Source organism: Oreochromis aureus, linkage group 18 (assembly GCF_013358895.1).
Source record: "Oreochromis aureus strain Israel breed Guangdong linkage group 18, ZZ_aureus, whole genome shotgun sequence".
NCBI classification, from domain to species: Eukaryota; Metazoa; Chordata; class Actinopteri; order Cichliformes; family Cichlidae; genus Oreochromis; species Oreochromis aureus.
The window spans coordinates 3142012-3161339 of NC_052959.1; the positions used below are offsets into that span (position 1 = coordinate 3142012).

A 19328-nucleotide genomic window follows, 5' to 3' on the forward strand; every position below is an offset into this window, starting at 1 on the left:
GCAAGGTAATCTGACTAAATGTGACGTGTTTGATGGCAGAAAGCAACAGGAGGAAATCACTCTGGACAGGAGAAGACATCTGCATTGGTAAAGAACATACACTAAAGAAGTGAATAGGTGTCACTAGCTAAGTCCATCAGATTGATTGAAATACCAGTATTAAATAGAATAATTAGAGGCTAAATTCTGCTGGTTTTGAGTAATATCTCAGCAATTTCATTGTATTTGAGTATCACCACAAGAAAGTGGCTGTGAATTCAGTAATCAAATAATCTATGAAATTTCTACATTTGATCAGTTTGTCTTAATTTCATTACATCTGAAGTAGAATATATCAGACGAGTTCTTCATCTTACAACTTACAAGGCGCTGGAAGGCATGCAGCCACTGACTGCTTTAATTATTAATAAAAAGTAAAGGAAACAAAACTCAAAGTAGTATGCAACAGTGTTCCTACCTAAAAAAAAACCTCAGCTCATAGCTTAAGGTCTTGTGTTTGATTACACAACTACCACACGTTCCATCTCCAAACAGGGATTTAGTTGCTCTTCCTGGGTGATACTATTACAATTTAAGAACGCTCATATGTCATTTCAGCAGGAACTCCTATAAGGTTTTTTGGGAGTCAGAGGGTAACAACCTGTTCTGTTACTTAAGTAAAAGGATATGTTGTGTAATTTAACAATTTAAGTGCAAATTAGACTTCTGCACTTCCTCTTGGCTCTTGGAAAACCTAGCAAATCCCATGATTTGGTAACTTTGGGAATTTCAGATGGGGAAGACACTCCTGTTGGCTGTTCTTTAAATGTTGATGCTCCTGCACATCAAGGGAGCTCTTCTTCATTTAGCTTGCTCTGAGGACAGTTTCCAAGGACAGTTTCCTGATAAAGAATGTAGGGTAATTAATGAGAGCAGCCTGGAGGATATGGATTAGGAAAGGAGGGAATGAACAAAGGAAAAAATGTCAATACTATGAATTATTTGTCCCATTTGAGACTCCACCTCCCAAAAAATACAGTAAAATTGAAAAATATATAGTTAACTTACAAATGACAACAACTGGTAATTAAAGAATGTATAACAGGGTGAATTATAAACCACTGTTCAGTGTTCAAAGTCATTTGTGATAGGCCATGAAGTTGTAGCCAAAGGCTTCTGTGGGTGTTTGAGAGCCAATTTCTTTGTCCATCTTGAAGCCATCAAGTCTGAAGTAGAGTTGGCCTTTCACTTTCACCCTCATGCTGCTTTTTGCATGTTTTCTCAACCACTGCTGTTTCCTTCACCCAAGGGTGGATCTGTGGCCTCCAACAGAAACACCAGCATGACCTTCCTGCCAGCATTCCAGCACACACACATACACACAACCACTTTGGTTCTGAAAACAGCAGAAAGGCTAAAAGAGCATAACAAATAAATCAAGAAAGAAAAAATAATTAAAGCCGATATGCTTTACAGTTTATTTTCACCTCTGAACAGAGGGAGCATACAGGGCAGGGAGATGAAAAAGAAACACTGTTGTGACATTTTATGCCAGGGTGAGCAAGCACACCTGCAGAGACAGAAAGGAAGAGAGAGAGAGAGAGAGAGAGAGAAAGAGAGAGGAAGAGAGAGAGATAACAGTAGAGCAAAGTAGCGAGAGAAAAGAGGCGGAGCAACACAGAGTAAAGAGCTGCTCAGAGAGGCAGAACAGTCTGCACACATCATCAGCTTGTCTCTTTAGGAGGACGAGAGCAAGAGAGAGTAAGAAAGGGGGATAAGAAGAGACAGACAGAAAAAAGGAAGAAAAGAGAAACTGCATCAAAGAAAAGACAGAGTTGTTGCTGAGCTGGGAATCCATCCAGCAGACTTCAGAGTGACTGGGAGCCTAGTGGGAGGACAGACTGGTTTCTAGCCACAGGGAGTAGACTGCAAAGCACCATGGCTGACAACGTGAATGAGGAGTCGGATTATACCCCAGGGAAAGATGAGCTGGACTGGGGCTATGAGGAAGGTAGGCTGGGATTTCTCAGTATGTGAAGGGATGCTGGAGATGTGTGAAAAGCTAAGGATCAGGAGGAGTTTCAAGGGGGACTCAACCCAAAACTTTACACTTTTTAAAAACATTTTAAAAAATACAATTTGATTCTTTAGTTGGATTTGGGTTATACACTGTACAACATCTGTCAGAACACCGGCTCCATTATTTTTTTAATAAACCACTAATGGTTTTACTCTCTCATCTCCTATGTTGTAGGTTGCTCGAACGGCATGATTTACAGTCAGTGTTATATAGAAAAATATCACAAGAACAATATCACTTCAGTAAAGTTGCCAGCAAACCAGTTATTTATCACTGCACTGCTAAAGGTCTAGGAGACTTGCATCAGACAGTTGTTGGTCAGAGAGTTTCAGCAGAGCAAAGATTTCCTTGGACTCTACAAATCATACAATAAAACTCAAAAATGACTTGGCATTAAGAGCTGAAACTGAATAAAGCACATAAGCACTTGAACATAGGTTACAAATATTACTGTCATACTTTCAGTATGTCATGTAGTTATGTGTTCACTTTGTCTTTCTGGTAATGCTGCTTTTACTGAGCATCGAGGGATATACTGTCACACTGAACTGTGAAATTCTTATTGTAAGTATACTAAATTATATGGAATACCATGTATGTCTAAGACACTAATATCTGACATGCGAATACCTGGTTAGATTAAGAGGAGATGAGAGGTTCCCACAGGAAATTCCTCATCTTAATTTATAAGCACAAGCACAGAACTTCCTTGCCATGAGCTGACAGTGCTTACTGCTGTCTAATAAGCAAAAGTTTCCTTTCTTAGGACTTAGCTAAGGTCTCAGTCACATAGACCTAGAGGTTGGTTGACCCCCTGACAACCTCTGATCACCAGGGAAAAATGTTGCTCGCAAATCGTTGCTGCTATTGCCAGGTGAAATCAGCTACACCAAGAATCTGCTTGTGATAGCTTTGGTCACCTGCAGTTGGCATGGAAGACACAGACTTTTCTACAAAGAGTTGTCATTTATGCCACAAGCTTTAGTCAAATGTGGAACAAGTGCAGTATAAATTGGGTTAGGGCTAGGGTTAGGGCTAACCCTAACCCTAACTTTTACTCTGACTGCAAATGTTCTCAATTTCTCATTTTTGTCACTCTTAGTTTCACTAACAGTTGGTGAGTAATTTGCAAGTGTTTACAGAAATTTCAGCATCTTCCATATAAACTGCTGCAAAGGTGGCAGCCTGCTAGCAAGTAAAGTAAAGGGGGTTTCTCAAAGAAGGGTTTTGGTGTACCACTTTACATCTGCTTGCAAACACTTTCTTGATAAAAACAGCCAGCGACTTCCAGCAACCACCCACAACCAGTTAAAGAAAGCACATTTTTCTGCTGCAACCAGTGAATTACAAGGTCACTGACTGACTGGTTTTGAGGTCTCTGTGCGAGTTGATCAGTTGATTTCACAGAGACTGCCAGAACCTCCAACAGCCATTGAAGGTGCACTATCAGATGGCCACCAACAGGTCTCTAATGCCTCTGTGGCTAACAATCAGGCACAGTCATTTCTTGATTAGCTTACACATAAGAATGATATCATCTAACACTAAAGTTAACAAGAGAAGAAATAAGCTTACAACCCCCAAATTTTTTCAGTGACTGAAATAAAAAAACACAATTACTCACAAAGCTAAGTTCTTAATTTGAGGTCATTAAAGCAACAATCCGCAATCTAGTAGTGCCACTGAAATTCTCACTGCCTTTAGTAAACTGTTGTTAAGGCTTTAGTTGCTGAGGAAAGCGAGAATGTGACTGCTCCCCCTTGCCTCTTTGCTACGGTGTGAATAGTCAGCCAGTGAGGGCCGTCTATCTGCAGTCCCAACAGAAAGGCACACTGTGAGGCCTGAGCTCCTTTTCTTGGAGGCAGATGGGTGTACTGGACTTTCCATGAACACCATACTGCCAGTGTGTGTTTCCTCTTTCTAAAAACACAGCAGGTTGTGCACATTATACACATCTCTTACTGTTGCAGTCAGCTGAAAGTGAAGCAAATTCTGTCTTTCAGTGGTATCACTTTCTCTACACTTTTTGCTCTTCACACTCTATTAAACTGATAGCAAAGGCATTACTATCTTACAAAATATTTCAGTGTTGTGCTGTTGACAGGTGACCTGTCTCATTTAGGGCAGACTTGCCCTGTTTTTACAACTGCAGTCTGCTTAATTATGCTTTTATGAACAGTAATCTCATTGTCACACTCACTGCAAGAAATCCTGTTTACTAGACACTGAGAGGAAGCAGAAAGAAACTCAGGATCAGAATGAGGACAAGGCAAAGAGGAAGAGGGACTGAAGACCAGTTTTAGCCAGTCTCGTGTCCCCCACACGTTCTTCTGAAACCACTCTTTTCCTCTCATGCACACACCCAGCTCTGTTTATATCACTTCAGGGAATATTATTTGACTTTGATTTTGTGGCGCCAAACCCCAATTTAAACCACAACTACTATTTATACAAACTTTAATTTAAAGTTTAGCAGTGCTCACCACCTATATATATATGTGTGTGTATATATATACATATATAGAGAGCAGCAAACTCTAATAAATAACTAATACTAATCAAACAGTTGTCTGTGTTGTAATAGAAAATAATAGTGCCACTTATGGTACCATAAATGGGCTTTCATTGTTACTAGGCTACCACTGCCATATTTATTATAATAATTAGAGGTTATGACTTTACTGCTTGTAGACTTGCTGACAAAAAGAATTTCAGACACTCCCCTCTTGTATAAAACAGCACCCACGTTTTTCCAATAGGAAGAGCAAACTACCAGCCAAGTTGGATGACTTGTTGAAATCTTAACTGGTAACTGTACTCTAAACATACAATTCCCTGGTCTAGTACATGTTTGCTCACTTGCATGGCTAGTGCTTGCTCACTAGCCATGCAAGGGAGCCTTGTTAGCATGGCTAACAAAAAGAAGGGGATTTTTCTGGTATGGGAAAAAGACCAAAGCGAATGACAGCTGAATTGATTGTTCAGTTTCAGGGTCAGTGATTTGGTTGCACCAGCTGTTGGTAAAATAAATCTCTAAAGGTGTATCTTAATTCGGATACTTGTGTTACTGGCACACAACATTAAGTACACAACATATTTACTTGTTTCCTACATGAATTTAGACTGATAGCATGTTCACCAATTAAAACCTGAGTTGTGCACTTACTGAGAATGGCATTTGAAACCTTTGACTGCGATTGGATTGCTAGCTGCTGTCACCATCTGATCACAGATTGTGCAAACTTTCACCAAAAATCCAGAAGCAAAACTGCAGAAAGTTAGAAACTGATGCCATTGAGCGAAAGAAGAATTGAGTGAAGAAGAAAAATAGTGTTACTATTTTTATGACTGACTCCATAAACTCATTCTTTTACAGAGTTTTTACAGAAGTTTTTTACAGAGATTTTCCCTCTAGACTTCACCGGAAGTCTTTTTGTAACCATAGATATCCATCCAATCCACGTATCCATCCATCTAAGAGGCAGGGTACACCCTGGATGCCAGTCTGTTGCAGGGCTTATTGCAACCTGGTACCCTTCATATGGCATGCAGATTAAGCCGCTTCCACGCTGCTTTCATTTTTAGCAATGACCAAACCCTTCATAAGAGCTGTTTTATGTGGTGCATATTGTTTAAATATGCACTACATATTACAGCTGCATATTACAGCTAGTCAAAGTTTGAACTTTGAAACAGCTGGTGCAACAGTTCCCTTTACTTTTAAGTGTGACTTGGCAGGACACTTAAAACTGTGCAACCATTTTTAATGGTCATGTTCTTAGTAAGCCTATATTTTACAACAATAATATGAATGTGTGCTCTATTTCATGTGCATTTTTATGCCTATTTTCGTTCATAAAGGTGTAGAATGGGGACTTCATTTCCCAGCAGCCAATGGCGAGTACCAGTCTCCCATTAATCTAAACTCCAGGGAGGCTCACTACGACCCGTCACTCCTGGATGTTGGATTGTCACCAAACTACGTGGTGTGTCGAGACTGCGAGGTCATCAATGATGGACACACTGTCCGTATTATTCTTAAGTCCAAGTCAGGTAACTCCCAGCAGCCATGACATCATGTCAGCAAACACAAATTGTTGACTAAACTGCTTTGAAACAGGATGCATGTATGGTTTTCGAGGTTTGGTAGGAGGTGATGAATGTATATTTTTCTAACAAGGGAAAACCAAAAAAGTTGCATCGCATCACAAATGACCCCTTTCTCTCACACCGACTATTATTCTGACCTATTTAGCCTACTTCCTGTACGTGCTTGATCATAATCCTCCTGGTTTCCTGTGACAGTGGTTACTGGAGGTCCACTGCCAAGCGATCACGAGTATGAGCTTCACGAGGTTCGATTCCACTGGGGCAAAGAGAACCAAAGAGGATCGGAGCACACGGTCAACTTCAAGGCTTTCCCTATGGAGGTAAACCAAGGAGAAAAAAGAGAAAAAAGCAAAGCCATAACCATGAAGCACACCCGAAACACCAAAGAAATGCACTGATTTGACTTCTTTGTCTTCAGCTAACACTGTAGTTTGATGAGTCCTTGAAGACAAAATCTTTTTTTTCTTTGAAAAGTATCCGCTTTGATATCCGAATAGCATTGTTCCACAATCATAATCAAACATTCTGTGACTCCATGTGTCTGGGAAAATCTTTACGGTCCGTTCTCTGACAGTTCATCAAGAAATTGTACCACTACGTTACCCATCCAAAAACATACATTTCTTTTCTTTTTTTTTTTGTTTACAACTGTGTCAGCTGTTTCTACTTTGGTTTTTACTCCAAGTTAGGCCAATTCCATTTCTATCTTGTCATCTACAACAACTTTGCATTTCCCAAAACTGGCCTCCGTCTTCAAATACTAACGTTATAAATTCTGGTGAACTTTCTTAGATAATGTTCCTGCACAATATAATATCTGGCATTTTACTGGACTTCAAGGTAAATACCTAATAAATTCCTAATTATTAGGATACCAAAAATATATGAATCTGACAACAGAACATTGGACTTGCTGGTCTACAAATGTCCCATTTCTTCATTTTTAGTGTCAATGTGTGGCAGTGGTGTTTGTTGGGCCGTAGTCAACAAGGGAAAATTGTGTGAAGAAAGCTTGGCTTATTTGAAGACAGTGGTAAATACAGTTTACTGTGCTGATTGTACTGAGCACAATCTATTGCAGATATTATTCTCAGTATAGCTCACTGTCTCTTTCCATTCCTGTTTGTAGCATCAAACTACCCTTTTAAGATAGCTTCTGTTTCCTTTTACAAAACACATGATCAGTTCTCAGTGGAGACGGCTACTGATAATGGAACAGGCAGCTCAGAGATCACAAAGACATTATACATTAATGTTTTGTTTTCCACTGTGTCTGTTATAGTAAGACACATAGCATGGCAGCTGTAAGTCTTATCATGTATGTAACTGCAGTCTGGTCTTGTATTTACTGCTTTCAGGGTCGAAGCTTTGTACACGTCCCTTTGTTTATGTGAAAGCCCTAACAAAAAGCCTTCAGTCACCACAAGCTGATGGTTTCTCACTCACTCACAACTTGTCCTCCCTACAGCAAATGCCACTCAATCACAGATTGTATTGTGTTGTTTCTCTGTGTGCAGCTTCATCTGATTCACTGGAACAGCACTCTGTTTAACTCATTGGAGGATGCTCTAGGAAAGAAGAATGGAGTACTTAGCATAGCTCTTTTTGTGCAGGTAAGCATCCAGAGCCAGAAGGCTGGCAAAGTGACCAGATAAAGTATTGATTTACAATGTCTGTTTATTCATAGCCAAGAAACTATTTCCTATGTCGGTCAGAGACATCGTTAAACTCAGTGTCTTTTAAGTCCTGGAAGTTAGGAGATGGAGCATTCATGGAATGAAGTTGTTTTTCCTGCACATTCCACATATACTTGCATTGTGAACTGGCAAATCTGGGGGCCCAATACTTTGAACTCTTTGTCAAGTGTTGTGTGTATTACCCTACTGAAAAAGACCACCGGCATTAGAGAATACTTTCTCCACAGAGAAATATACGTGTTCTGCAGTAATGTTTAGGCAGGTCAAAGCAAAATCTACATGAATGCAACTGAGGCTTACCAGCAGGAAATCATCACACTGTCCCCAGTGTGACAGACATGGTCAAAAGTAGTTACTGCTTGATATATTGCATTTTTTTTTAAATGTTTGAAAACGTCTGTAAAGCTTCCAATGAAGAACTTTAAAAGAAAGAAAGAAATACAGATAACCCCCCCCCCAAAAAAAAATATAACATAAATTTAAATTAATTTCTTCATAAAACAGATGCTTTTTTTTTTCTCCATGCTTAAAAAAAGACACTTAAACACACCATTTCTCCCTGTTAAGCGTAGCTTAACTCAGGGGAAGTGCCATTTAAAAAGGCTGTCCCATTTTCTATGTATATGATCCAGCTGCTTGGTGACATCTTATGCGGCCTGTGAATGCTCAGTTAAACACAAAGTAAAAGTGCTGTCTTTCTGTGCAGTTCTAAGTTATATGCTGGCTCCCTAAACTGGGACCGAGCCACAATGCCCGTTGTAAGTCTGGTCTTTACATGCATTTTTATAAACATTTGCTTTTATCAGCCCTAATGTGCTTTCCTTCCTAGCATTGTAAAAGCTGTTTTCCTAAATGAGTGATCAGATAAATTCTAGATATGCTTGGTGTGACCTGGGAATGAGTCAGTTTGGAATGTATTGTTTGCCATAGTCCTATGAAATTCCCCTGATTTACATACTTATTGACTTCCATAAGGAATAATCCTCAGCTCATGGATTTAGACCAGCTTTTCAAGAACTCTCAGTAGACCTCTTGAAAAGCTAGTCTGCTGAAAAACCTGCTCAAAAACCTTGACAGTGGCTATCTCACTCTTTCTTCAACCCAAAACATTCCTGACCTCAGACCTAACACTACACACATCCTGTTCTCAACAGAATTCTTACTTCATTTCCTGTTTACTTCCTGCAGACATAAAAGTATAAAAGCCCTGCTTAAACACAATCACTGATAGCATTATCTTTATCAACTACATAAGTCCAAGTTGAAATAAGGACTACTTTGTCAGTTGTGAAACCAAACATGCTTGTTTTTATCAGATTGGTAAAGAGCATTTGGGACTGAAGGCCATCACTGAAGTTCTCCAGGACCTGCAGTACAAGGTGTGACTGAATTAAAACAAATCAGAGCAGATGAAAGCATCTTAAGATGTTGGATTTGTAGGATGCATGTACAATGAGAATAATTATCTTTGTGTTAATGCCACCAGGGGAAGAGCAAGATAATCCCCTGCTTTAATCCCAACACTCTGTTACCTGGTAAGCAAGAATGTCTTGAGCACTGATACAGATTTGTAGCTATTGCCTCCTGATAACACCCATACGATTGTAGTGTTGGTGTGAGATAAAGTTTTTAAAAAAATGCAGATCATGTCCTCATTTCAGAAAGTCAACTGCACGATGGGATGAAGAAATTGTTTTTTGTTCAGTCTTGAGAGCTAAAAACAATATCATCAAAGTATAACTGATGTTTGCTTTTTCCACAAAACCTGCCCACAGATCCATTACTGAGAGACTACTGGGTGTATGAAGGATCTCTGACTACACCACCTTGTAGTGAGAATGTGACCTGGATCCTCTACCGTTACCCTCTCACCATCTCACAGTTACAGGTAAAACAAATAAAGCAGGTAAAGTAAAGCGTTCTCTGCCTTTTTAAGGTTTTTTTTTTCTTCCATTATTTTTCTTCTTCTCTTTAATCCCAGAATTATTATCTCAGCCTTAAAGGCCCTTTCAGCTCAGTGTTTTGGGTTCCCAACAGGCAAAATCCTCAGGCAGCTGTTTTCTAAGAAGAGACAACAGCATCAGCTGGTGATTGTAGTGGAGTATTTAGCTGCTGATGAGATGGATATATTTTGCCAGAAATCAGTGGAGAACAAACTTGAAGTACAGAACATCATGTCGATGTGAATACAGTGAAGGGTTAATGTATAATTGTCAATCTTTCATAATAATAAGAAAAGAAAAAAAAAACCCTAGATGCAGAAAGCTGCAAAACCCTGCTGCTATTTCACAATAAAAGCATTTCAGGAACTCTATAAAGTGGTCCCAAAAAGTTGATTCTGGTCATCTGGACGTAGCGTTTTCAGTGGGAGAAATGTTTCACCACCGATCCAAGTGACTTCTTCAGTCTCAGCTGACTGCAGGTTTCCAACCTTATAAACAGTACATTTGCATAATGACTGAAACTAGCACCACTGAATGATCATTAATAAGCCAATTGTCATGACCATTGATCAACAACCACTGATCAATGACCTCGCCTGACGAGTCACTTATTCTGTGTTGTGCCATCCGCTTAGCCAGAGGTCGTTTGGTTTCCCCAATATATAAATCATTGCAATCCTCCCGGCACTTAACAGCATACACTATATTGCTCTGTTTGTGCCAGGGGACCTGATACTTGGGGTGGACCAATTTTTGGTGCAGCATGTTTTGGGGTTTAAAAGCCAGGGATGCAGGATCACTACAGGTTTTTGCTTAGGCAGCGGTTGCCCTTCTCTCCTGGATCAGCTGGAGCTTTCTTTAGGTGCCTTCCCAGCTCTGACAAATGTCCAGCTGGGATAATCACATTTACTCAGAGCCTTCTCAATGTGATGTTCTTCTGCTTCGCTGGCTGCTGAGTCCGTGGGGATGGTGTTCGATCTATGTTGCAGCATCCTGATGATGGCCAGTTTGTGCTGCAGTGGATGATGAGAGTCAGACCTTAAATACTGATCTGTATCCGTAGGTTTACAGTACACAGCAACCTTTAAATGTCCCCCATTACTGATGGAAATCTCACAGTCTAACAAGGCTAACCTTTCTTTTTTTTATTTTTCATTGAAAATTCTGTCTAGATAAACAGAATCAGCTTTCTAGTATTTCCTTACCTGGATGGCTGAGCATGCATCAAGATCTATTAAGTGGTGAATATTACTAGTGAATAGTCTGTTTATCAGCAAAAAAACATTTTTTTCTTTTATAAGACAACTTATAGATATCTGCTGCAGCAGTAAAATAAACTAGACATCAGCAAAATTATAGGCCAGGAATCCTATGTGGCAACAGCTATCCATGGCAAGTGTAAGCCAATCAGTCACATTGCTTTTACTGACGTGGCTCTTCTACTGCTTTCAGTGTCTGTACTGTTCATGTTTGAGGGGGTTTCTCTTTTTCTACATCCTGTCTTATACGATCAATATGTCAGCTCCTTATGTATTTTTAAATTGCACAGTAATGCTAACCCACAGCTCTCTAGCAGTTACTCACAGTACAGGAAAGCTTTACACTCACTACCAATCAATAAGTCTGTCAAGTTTCTTTTGATAAATTTTTATTTGAATTTAGCCTTTGGGTCTCTCGTGCTTTACTCCAGCAGCCTGATGTAAAGGATGATGACAGTATCCCTCTGACATTTAATTCAGGCTTTCATGTTCCCTGCTCTCTGTTCCGTTGAACCTGCAGAAATGCCAACAGAAAGGATGACTTCAGGCTCCCTCAGGCCATGCCCTATTGTGAATAATAAAAGCTGGAAAGTATGAATGGGCTAAAGATGATTAATTTTCTTATTTTTAGATAATAATAAAGCCAATCCTGCAAACAGGTGGTATATAGTATGTGTTTAAAGTTTTAAGTTAAGCAATTTTTATGACCCCTTCCACAACTATTAGTGATTCTTGTTTGCAGTGTACACATAGAAGTCCTAAAAGCAAACACTAAAACAGAAAATCTTCAGTTGGGTTCTGGTTTTATGAGGGGCGTAACTATAAAACCTGCAAAGTGTTAGGCAGTTCAGACAGCAGCTCTAGTTTCCCACCAGTTGATAAGCAGGCCCAAGCAGTGGGTTACACTAGAATAATATAGTCCTTTAACTATGGTATACATGCGACCTTCTGCCTGCCACCCTTTCCATTACGTTTCTCTCTTCATCCCTTTAAAGTAGAAAAGCAAAGTGTAAAAAAAACACAGTTAACTCCAGCACACTGACCTGTAGGCTATGCTTTTTTTTATGCCTACTCATGTACTGTGCTGTACTTTACTGTTCTTCTTTCTGTAACATGTTCTGTAACCACAGCAAGTATTTTAAAACAGCAGGTCCTTCTTACCTAGAATACACACCTCAAACATCCGGCTATTATTGACTTTGTGTGTGTGTGTGCGTGCGTGTGTTTGTGCATGTGTGTGTGTGTGTGTGTTTGTGTGTGTGTGTGCTCAGTGAATATGTATACATATCAGGCAGTTACTATGCCTACTTGTTATGCACTTTGACAGTGTGCTATAAAGCTTTCCTCTGTGAAACAGCTGCATAAAAAGCCTCATATTTGTTTTGGCTGATATTGCTACCCCTGTACAGTATGTATGTGTAGATCATATCTGCACTTGCAACATTTTCTCATGAACAGGAAGTCAGGTGAAAGATTATTCTGATCTGAGATTAAGAAAAAGCCCAGAATGCTCTTTTTTGTAGATGACCAGATCTGTCGAGCTGTTTTCAGAGATGAGTAAAAATGGTTCGTTTATCCATCTGACATGCTAACCCAAAGCAAATAGTGAAATCACCAGAAATAACCCCTCCACTTTCTCTGTTATGAGGAATCACACATAGCTTTAGTTCTTCCTTTTTATACCCACAAGCTTATTTTTAGGAAGGTGAAAGTGAGCTCTGACGGTTTGTCAGATTTTTTCCTTAGACATGAATAAATACCTGCAGCAACACAATGCAATATAAAGTGAAGGCACAGTGGAACTTAAACCCACAATCACCACAGTGCTTCTCTTGTTGTGGTAAAAAAAAGAAAAAGAAAAAAAAAGAAGATTTCTATTCTAATACAGGGCAAGACATTTTAAATTAAAGTAAAGCAAATTATAATAATTCTAAAATTCATAAAGGAGGATTTTCTGGTGAAAAAGTAGCCCTGCATCTCCAAGACCTCAACAGACTCCCTCAGTTTCTGTGTAAACATCTTTGTCATTGCAGATTGAGGAGTTTCGGAGACTACGGTCCCACGTCAAAGGTGCGGAGCTGCCAGAAGGGAATGATGGGATGCTGGGGGACAACTTCCGTCCCACCCAGCCGCTCAGTGACCGGACAGTTCGCGCTGCCTTCCAGTGACTCCCACTTTGCACCGCCATCTCAGACGAACTGTGGGACCTACAGATACAATCAAAGAAGGTAACATTGTCACAGTGAGTTACAATTCAATACAGTGTTCTGAGGTGGTCACGTCCTACTTGGTAAGTATTATTATTTTTTTTTTAATCAAGATGGTTTAAGACAATATTCACGCTCGTTGTAACGCTGAGCCTCTTCAGCTGCTAAATCCATGCTAAATGGTTCATGGCGTGTTGTTGTGCAGTGAATTTTTCTGACAACTCCCAACTGCTGTAAAAAACCCCTGACAAACAGCTGTTGATGCCCTCAGTGAGATCAAACTACAAGAGCAAATCTGATGCAACTAAACCCAGAAACAGTGAGCTGAACAGCTCTAAAATGCTGTTTAGCTCACTGTAGATGGGGAATCAATAATTATCTCTAGATGTGATGACTGATATTTGAAAAAGTAACTATCACTTGCTCTACTTACCACCAAACACTCTGTATTTTTAGTCAGTTCAGCACATTTCCTCATGAGGGATAGAATTTTAATGAACTAGGCATACTGTCCCTGAGGTATTTGGGACCTCAGAATCCATGGCACATAATAGATCAGGCCCTGGAAGAACTAACCCAGTTTAGTTACTAATGTGGGACCAGCCTATATACAGCACAAAGTGCATGGAGAGATCCCAGATTTAGCTCAGCAGCACTGGAGGAGGAAGGCAGGGCAGAACTTTAGGACATCAGAACAAAGCAGGACGCCTAAAAACGCGACGACTGCAAAAGTGTAAGGCTAAAACAAACAACCTTGTTTATTTACTATTTTTAATGTGCTGATGTGAAATAAAAACGAATATTAAGCAGGTACGTCATTTTCCCCAAACATTGCATTATTACAGATGAGGTCACCTAGTACTGTTTAGATCAAAAGAACTGATTCATTTTTGAAGATAAACATTTTTGCTTTATTGGTTATTAGTCTGCATTCCTTCATTCTTATGGTGTTTCTATGCTGTTTTGAAGTTTTGAAGAAGAAGAAGGAGGAATATTTGTAGCTTTTCAGACGTCATTCTGGCTCAGTGTTAAAGATAAGAGCACAAGTGCCTCTTGTTCAATACGAATGAGCGACGGTGTGCAGAAGCAGTAACCTTTTCTCACATCTCTACACTATCAGTTAGACTTTTGCAACATAATGTCAGGGACAGGAACACAGTGTCTGCCTTGCAGTAAATTATCTCATCTGACATCGATGAAGCATCTGTAACTGTTTAAATCAGAAACTAAAACATGCTGAATTTGAGTTCATAGTCTGGGTAATGCTTTGCCACATGCGTGGGATCTTACATTATAATGCCGCTAAATAGCTTCTAGCTTTTGTTAGTCCTACATGAATGGATAAAACCCATGCCCACGTCACAGGCTTGGCTCAGCTTACAGAAAGTCTGTAAGCTGGGCCAAGAAATGCCAGAAAAACCTTCTCCAGAACCACATGGAATGATACTACAGAGAGTTCTACATGAGCTAACCTGTAAAATCAGTGGTGTGTCACTTTAAATGTCCAGAGGAAAACTGAGTGTTTCCATGTAGTCATGGTGTTTTGGGAATTGCGATCACAAAATGAATAAAACTGTCAGTTTACTGGCTTTATTTGAAATGAGTCATTTTGCCCAAAACAGCTATTTTTGCAGTTGTAACACCTAACAGTGAACTCCCAGCTAGTGTTTATCCTCTGAAGGCTACATGGTAGAGCTCTTCAGGGTCATATAATTCTTATAGCCCTGTGACACCACAGAATGCTGTGGAAGATCTGAACTGACGTCCACTTAGGCCAAAGTCAAAGGACACAGATGAGAGTAACAGACGGAGTAAAAACTGAAGCAGAGGACAAAAAGTGAGGGCTTGTTGAGAGGGAGGAAGTAGAGGGGTAATTTGGTGAAACGAGGTAAAAATGCCAGAGGGATGAAAGAGGAGTGAGCGAGCAGAGGGAAGAAAATGGAAAGAAACAACAGAGGACTATTGTCTATGGTGTAAATGGATACTGATCTGGTTCCACCAGCAAAAAACACCTAAGACAAGAGTTCACACTATGGGAAAGACAACCCCTGGGGGAAATAGAGGCCCAGAGGTAGAGTCAGAGGTGGAAGTAAAAAAAATATTTGTATGAAGTGTTATACGTAAGTAGGATTTTCAGGTATCTGTACTGGGGTTTTGTTTTTTTTTTTTTTATGCTTTTAATCTATGCATTTTTACACGAATATCTGTACTCAAAACAGGCTTCTTTCTTCAAATTCATTGTGTTTGAAGGGAGCATTTTTTCATGTCACTATGTGTCTTTAAGCATCAAACGCTGATCTGAAAACATCAACCGGGACATAAATTAAGGGATTAATAACAGCCATTAATTATAACACAAAAAAGACAATCCTAGTAGCTTACTGCAAGCAAAGAGAGGAAAGAGGCTAAAATATATAATTTATGCATAATTTGTAGGAGCATGCTCTGAGGTTAGAGTAGGTCTGAACCATCTGGAACAGCATTTTTGGTGCAGAAGGTGTGGTCATTGTGCTTCTGTTATCACCATGACAGCTGTAAGCATGAAACAGACTCCAAAGAAGCTCTCGTGATACAACGGCTCAAAGTTGACAGGTTTTATTGTTAGAAAGGGGGGTTTCTCCAAGGGAATTTAGTATGGGTGCATGGGTGAGTGGCGCAGTGGTGATTTGAGTTTTTGATTCACAATTGAGTTGTAATTTCTTCAGCTGTGAGTTGATGAGCAAACTGTGGGGGAGCCAATAGTCAGGTCTGTTCAAATTTGATCAGTGGGAGGGTGAGCAGGCAGGTAAGTCTGGAGGGTGAAAATTTGGAGAAGGCAGACCAGCTTGACAGAGACAGGTAAGGGTAAAATAAACACAAGGAAGTGGATACTCAGACAGGTTTGAGAGTCATAGAGGAGCCTAAAAAGGAAGGTTTTGGAGTGCTGCGGTCAAAGTTCAGACTCACACCAGATTGAGATACTTTGGCATGACTTTAATGCCGTCAATGCTAAAAAAAGCTCCAGGGTGGCAGAATTAAAACAATTCTGCAAAAAAGAGTGGGCCAGAATTCCTCCTCTTCTTTATGTTTGTGTTATTGTTGTTCAGTTGTGTGACCAAAGAGCTACGCAAACAGAAACCAGTGCTGAACCAGCATGGGAGCAAGTATTTAATAGATTTAGTTGTGCAAATAAAGATCCTGCTTTGCAGCCCTGTCTATCTTAGGAAAATAGTAGCAGTACAACGACCGTGTAACCCAGTATGGTAGTAGCATGTTAATGTTGCCATGTGAACATGTGCACAATGATGCTGTAATGCCAGTAAAACCCAAACCTAACTCTTACTAGCTTATATTGGGATCAGACTACATAATAACAGTAGAGTCGTTACCTTGAGATATGAAGCGCCTTGAGGCATCTGTTGTTGTGATTTGGTGTTATATAGATAAAATTAAATTGAACAGATTTTTGGGCGACATGAACAACATTATTTTCAAACTTCTGAGTTGACTTCATTTGTCAGAACAGTGAAAACAAAGCAACCCTGGAGCTGAGTTAAGACAATAGTGCATATCCGCTACCAAAAAAACGATTTCATATCATTCTGAAATTGATGTTCTGCCAAGAGATGATTTTGTTTGTTTGTTTGGTTTTTTTTAGCAGCCAGATTTCTTTCTTTTTTTAAAAATCCAACACTACAAAGTTGTTCTGAATTCTCTTTGGCGATGAACTTTCTTCCCACCCTGCTGCAACATGTGCCTCTTTTTGGCTCACTAGCTCAGCTCACATATATGTGACTTTATGTGGTACCTTCGAAAGAAAAAATAATGAACTTTTCCAGAGGCTTTTTAACACCTCCTTCTCCGACACCTTTCTTTCTCCAGTCTAAAGTAATTGGTTGTAAAAGTACAAACGTAGCATTTCCATCTGTGTGTTACAGCTTAGCTGCTGGACACATCTGGTTTCTCTCATTCTCCTAATCACATCCATATTTGTCTTTTCTTACAGGAGAGAAGAAAGAAGAGGCGTGAAGAGAGTAGCAGCAGTGCAAGGATGTGGTTCTAGATCAGCCGCAGATTAAGAGTGAAGGTGGACAAAGAAGCTATTGATTACACCCCTTTACAGTGTGTGTGTGTGTGCTTAAGTGTAGTCTCTACACCCTCATGCCCCTCCCTTTTAACAGATGTAAAATCCCCCTCTGTTTGTGTACTGTAGTGTGGTATTGTGTTAATCTGCTGTGTGTGTCCTGGTGACAGGAGGCTTATAATCAGCCCATCTCTGCTGTCAAAACAAAAGGAAGCTTGAACCACAGATGTGGTACCTAGACACATCCGTGCGCATACACACACACACCTACACACACACGCACACACATCCTTTGTACATTACGTGAATACAGGACGATAATTATGCAAGACTGTACACATTTTACACAAAGTTTATGAGCTTATTTGGAGCTAAATTTCAAATGAAGTCACACAAAGAAAATATACATGTGTATTAAATCAAGCATCCAGCAAGAAATCATGTTTCTATACAGCCTCTGTTTGAATCTTTTTAGTAAATCTCCATTGTTAGTATTTCTTTATTAAATATCCCCCAAAGGGCTGGAGAGAGACAGCTGAAGGCAGGTGTACTGGCTGGAATTCCATTTTCTGAATATTATTGGAAATTATACACTGAAGGAATCTTTGAACTGAATAATTTTCCATTATTTCCATCAGTTTCCTGTACCTCATGCATTTTCACATCCACACTCTGGAGGTTGGGCTCATTTTGTAGATTAACCCTTCAATCCAATGTATTTTGCTTATTTTTTAGCTCAATATTTGAATTCTGGGACTAACATTGTTTAAAGATTCAAAATAATCCATATTTACAAGGTGTTGCTCTCCATGACACTACCACACTGCTGCACCAGTTGGTGAAACAACTACTTTTAAGGGTAAAACATCAATTTCTGAGGCTAACAAATGACACCCAGAACATCCTAATAACAAGGGAAAAAAATTAATTAGTGCAAACGGCACCATCAACTTTTTATTTTGGCAAAGCAATTTATGTTAATGTCACTGAGCTTATAGTCAAGTCATCTAAGCTTATGACCTGGATTACTCCCTGCAAAGCATAAACATGATGCAACGATGCTGTGTGCACAGCTGTGGGGGTGAGCCAACAGACACGCACTGCAAGACGAGCATCTCAGCTTGTATTTTGCTTTGTATTTTAGACCACCTCTCTCTTGACAAACAGAAGGTTTGAACAGCAGGTGGGTGGAGATAGGTGGCTCAGATGACCATATTAGGGATATTCTCTCTCTCTGACATCATAAAAAGTTTAGGGTTAAAAAAAATGTTTGACACCCGAACTCACAGGGGTTACTTGTACATACACTGACCTCATTATTTGAATCTTAATATGAGTATCCAGCATTGAGACTATGTTCCTGAAAACCAGGGCAAAGCACAGTCAGTCCACCTTATCGTTTAGACACATTTCTGACCAAACTAACACACAAACTAAAAAGCTATACAGCACATCATAAACCAGCAATTCTGAGTAAAACAGTATTATGCTGGATGTCTTCACACAATCAACAGCTTTAATACTGAATATCAGTGTTCCTACTGAACTTTCAAATCCCATTCATCAGTGGGACACTGCAGCCACTACCACGTCTTATGTGTTACTAGCACAGTTTTTTTTTTTATTTGTGTATGCGTCAGTGTATTTGTGTGTTTGAATGCCTAGCCTCACTGTATGTGACTAACTGATCTGGCATAAACTGTGAGAACTGATGACTATTACTGTAAACCAACAATAAACCTGACACACTGACTTACTAAAACTCTGAAAAGGAACCTGTGTTTTTCTTGACAATGAGCCATATCTAACCAAGCGTCATGAAAAAAAGACAAATCAAACAAGGAAAATAAACACTGTTTGTGTATCCAGTATGATATAAAGATTAATTAATTATTTTAAGGAAGAACCTAAAGAAATACGGAGACAATTATTGCAACTGTGTGCTATGAACCTGTTGCCTCTGGAATGGTTGCTTTGAAGACTGTAACTG

At 39.6% G+C, this 19328-nt stretch overlaps 1 protein-coding gene across 2 annotated transcripts; it reads left to right on the forward strand.

Annotated features, from left to right (window-relative positions):
* The first annotated feature begins 1677 nt into the window (after nucleotides 1-1677).
* On the forward strand, nucleotides 1678-19100 carry ca8 (carbonic anhydrase VIII). 2 transcript variants are annotated; one of them, XM_031735436.2, is made up of 9 exons: nucleotides 1678-1990; nucleotides 5921-6112; nucleotides 6365-6489; nucleotides 7687-7782; nucleotides 9183-9245; nucleotides 9353-9401; nucleotides 9642-9754; nucleotides 13102-13296; nucleotides 17261-19100. In XM_031735436.2, the coding sequence occupies exons 1-8, from the start codon at nucleotides 1918-1920 to the stop codon at nucleotides 13234-13236; spliced, it is 846 nt and encodes a 281-aa protein (XP_031591296.1). In that variant the 5' UTR covers nucleotides 1678-1917; the 3' UTR covers nucleotides 13237-13296; nucleotides 17261-19100. The 2 variants fall into 2 exon arrangements, with proteins under 2 accessions (XP_031591296.1, XP_031591297.1); XM_031735437.2 differs by having other exon boundaries at nucleotides 5927-6112.
* Nucleotides 19101-19328: the final 228 nt, after the last annotated feature.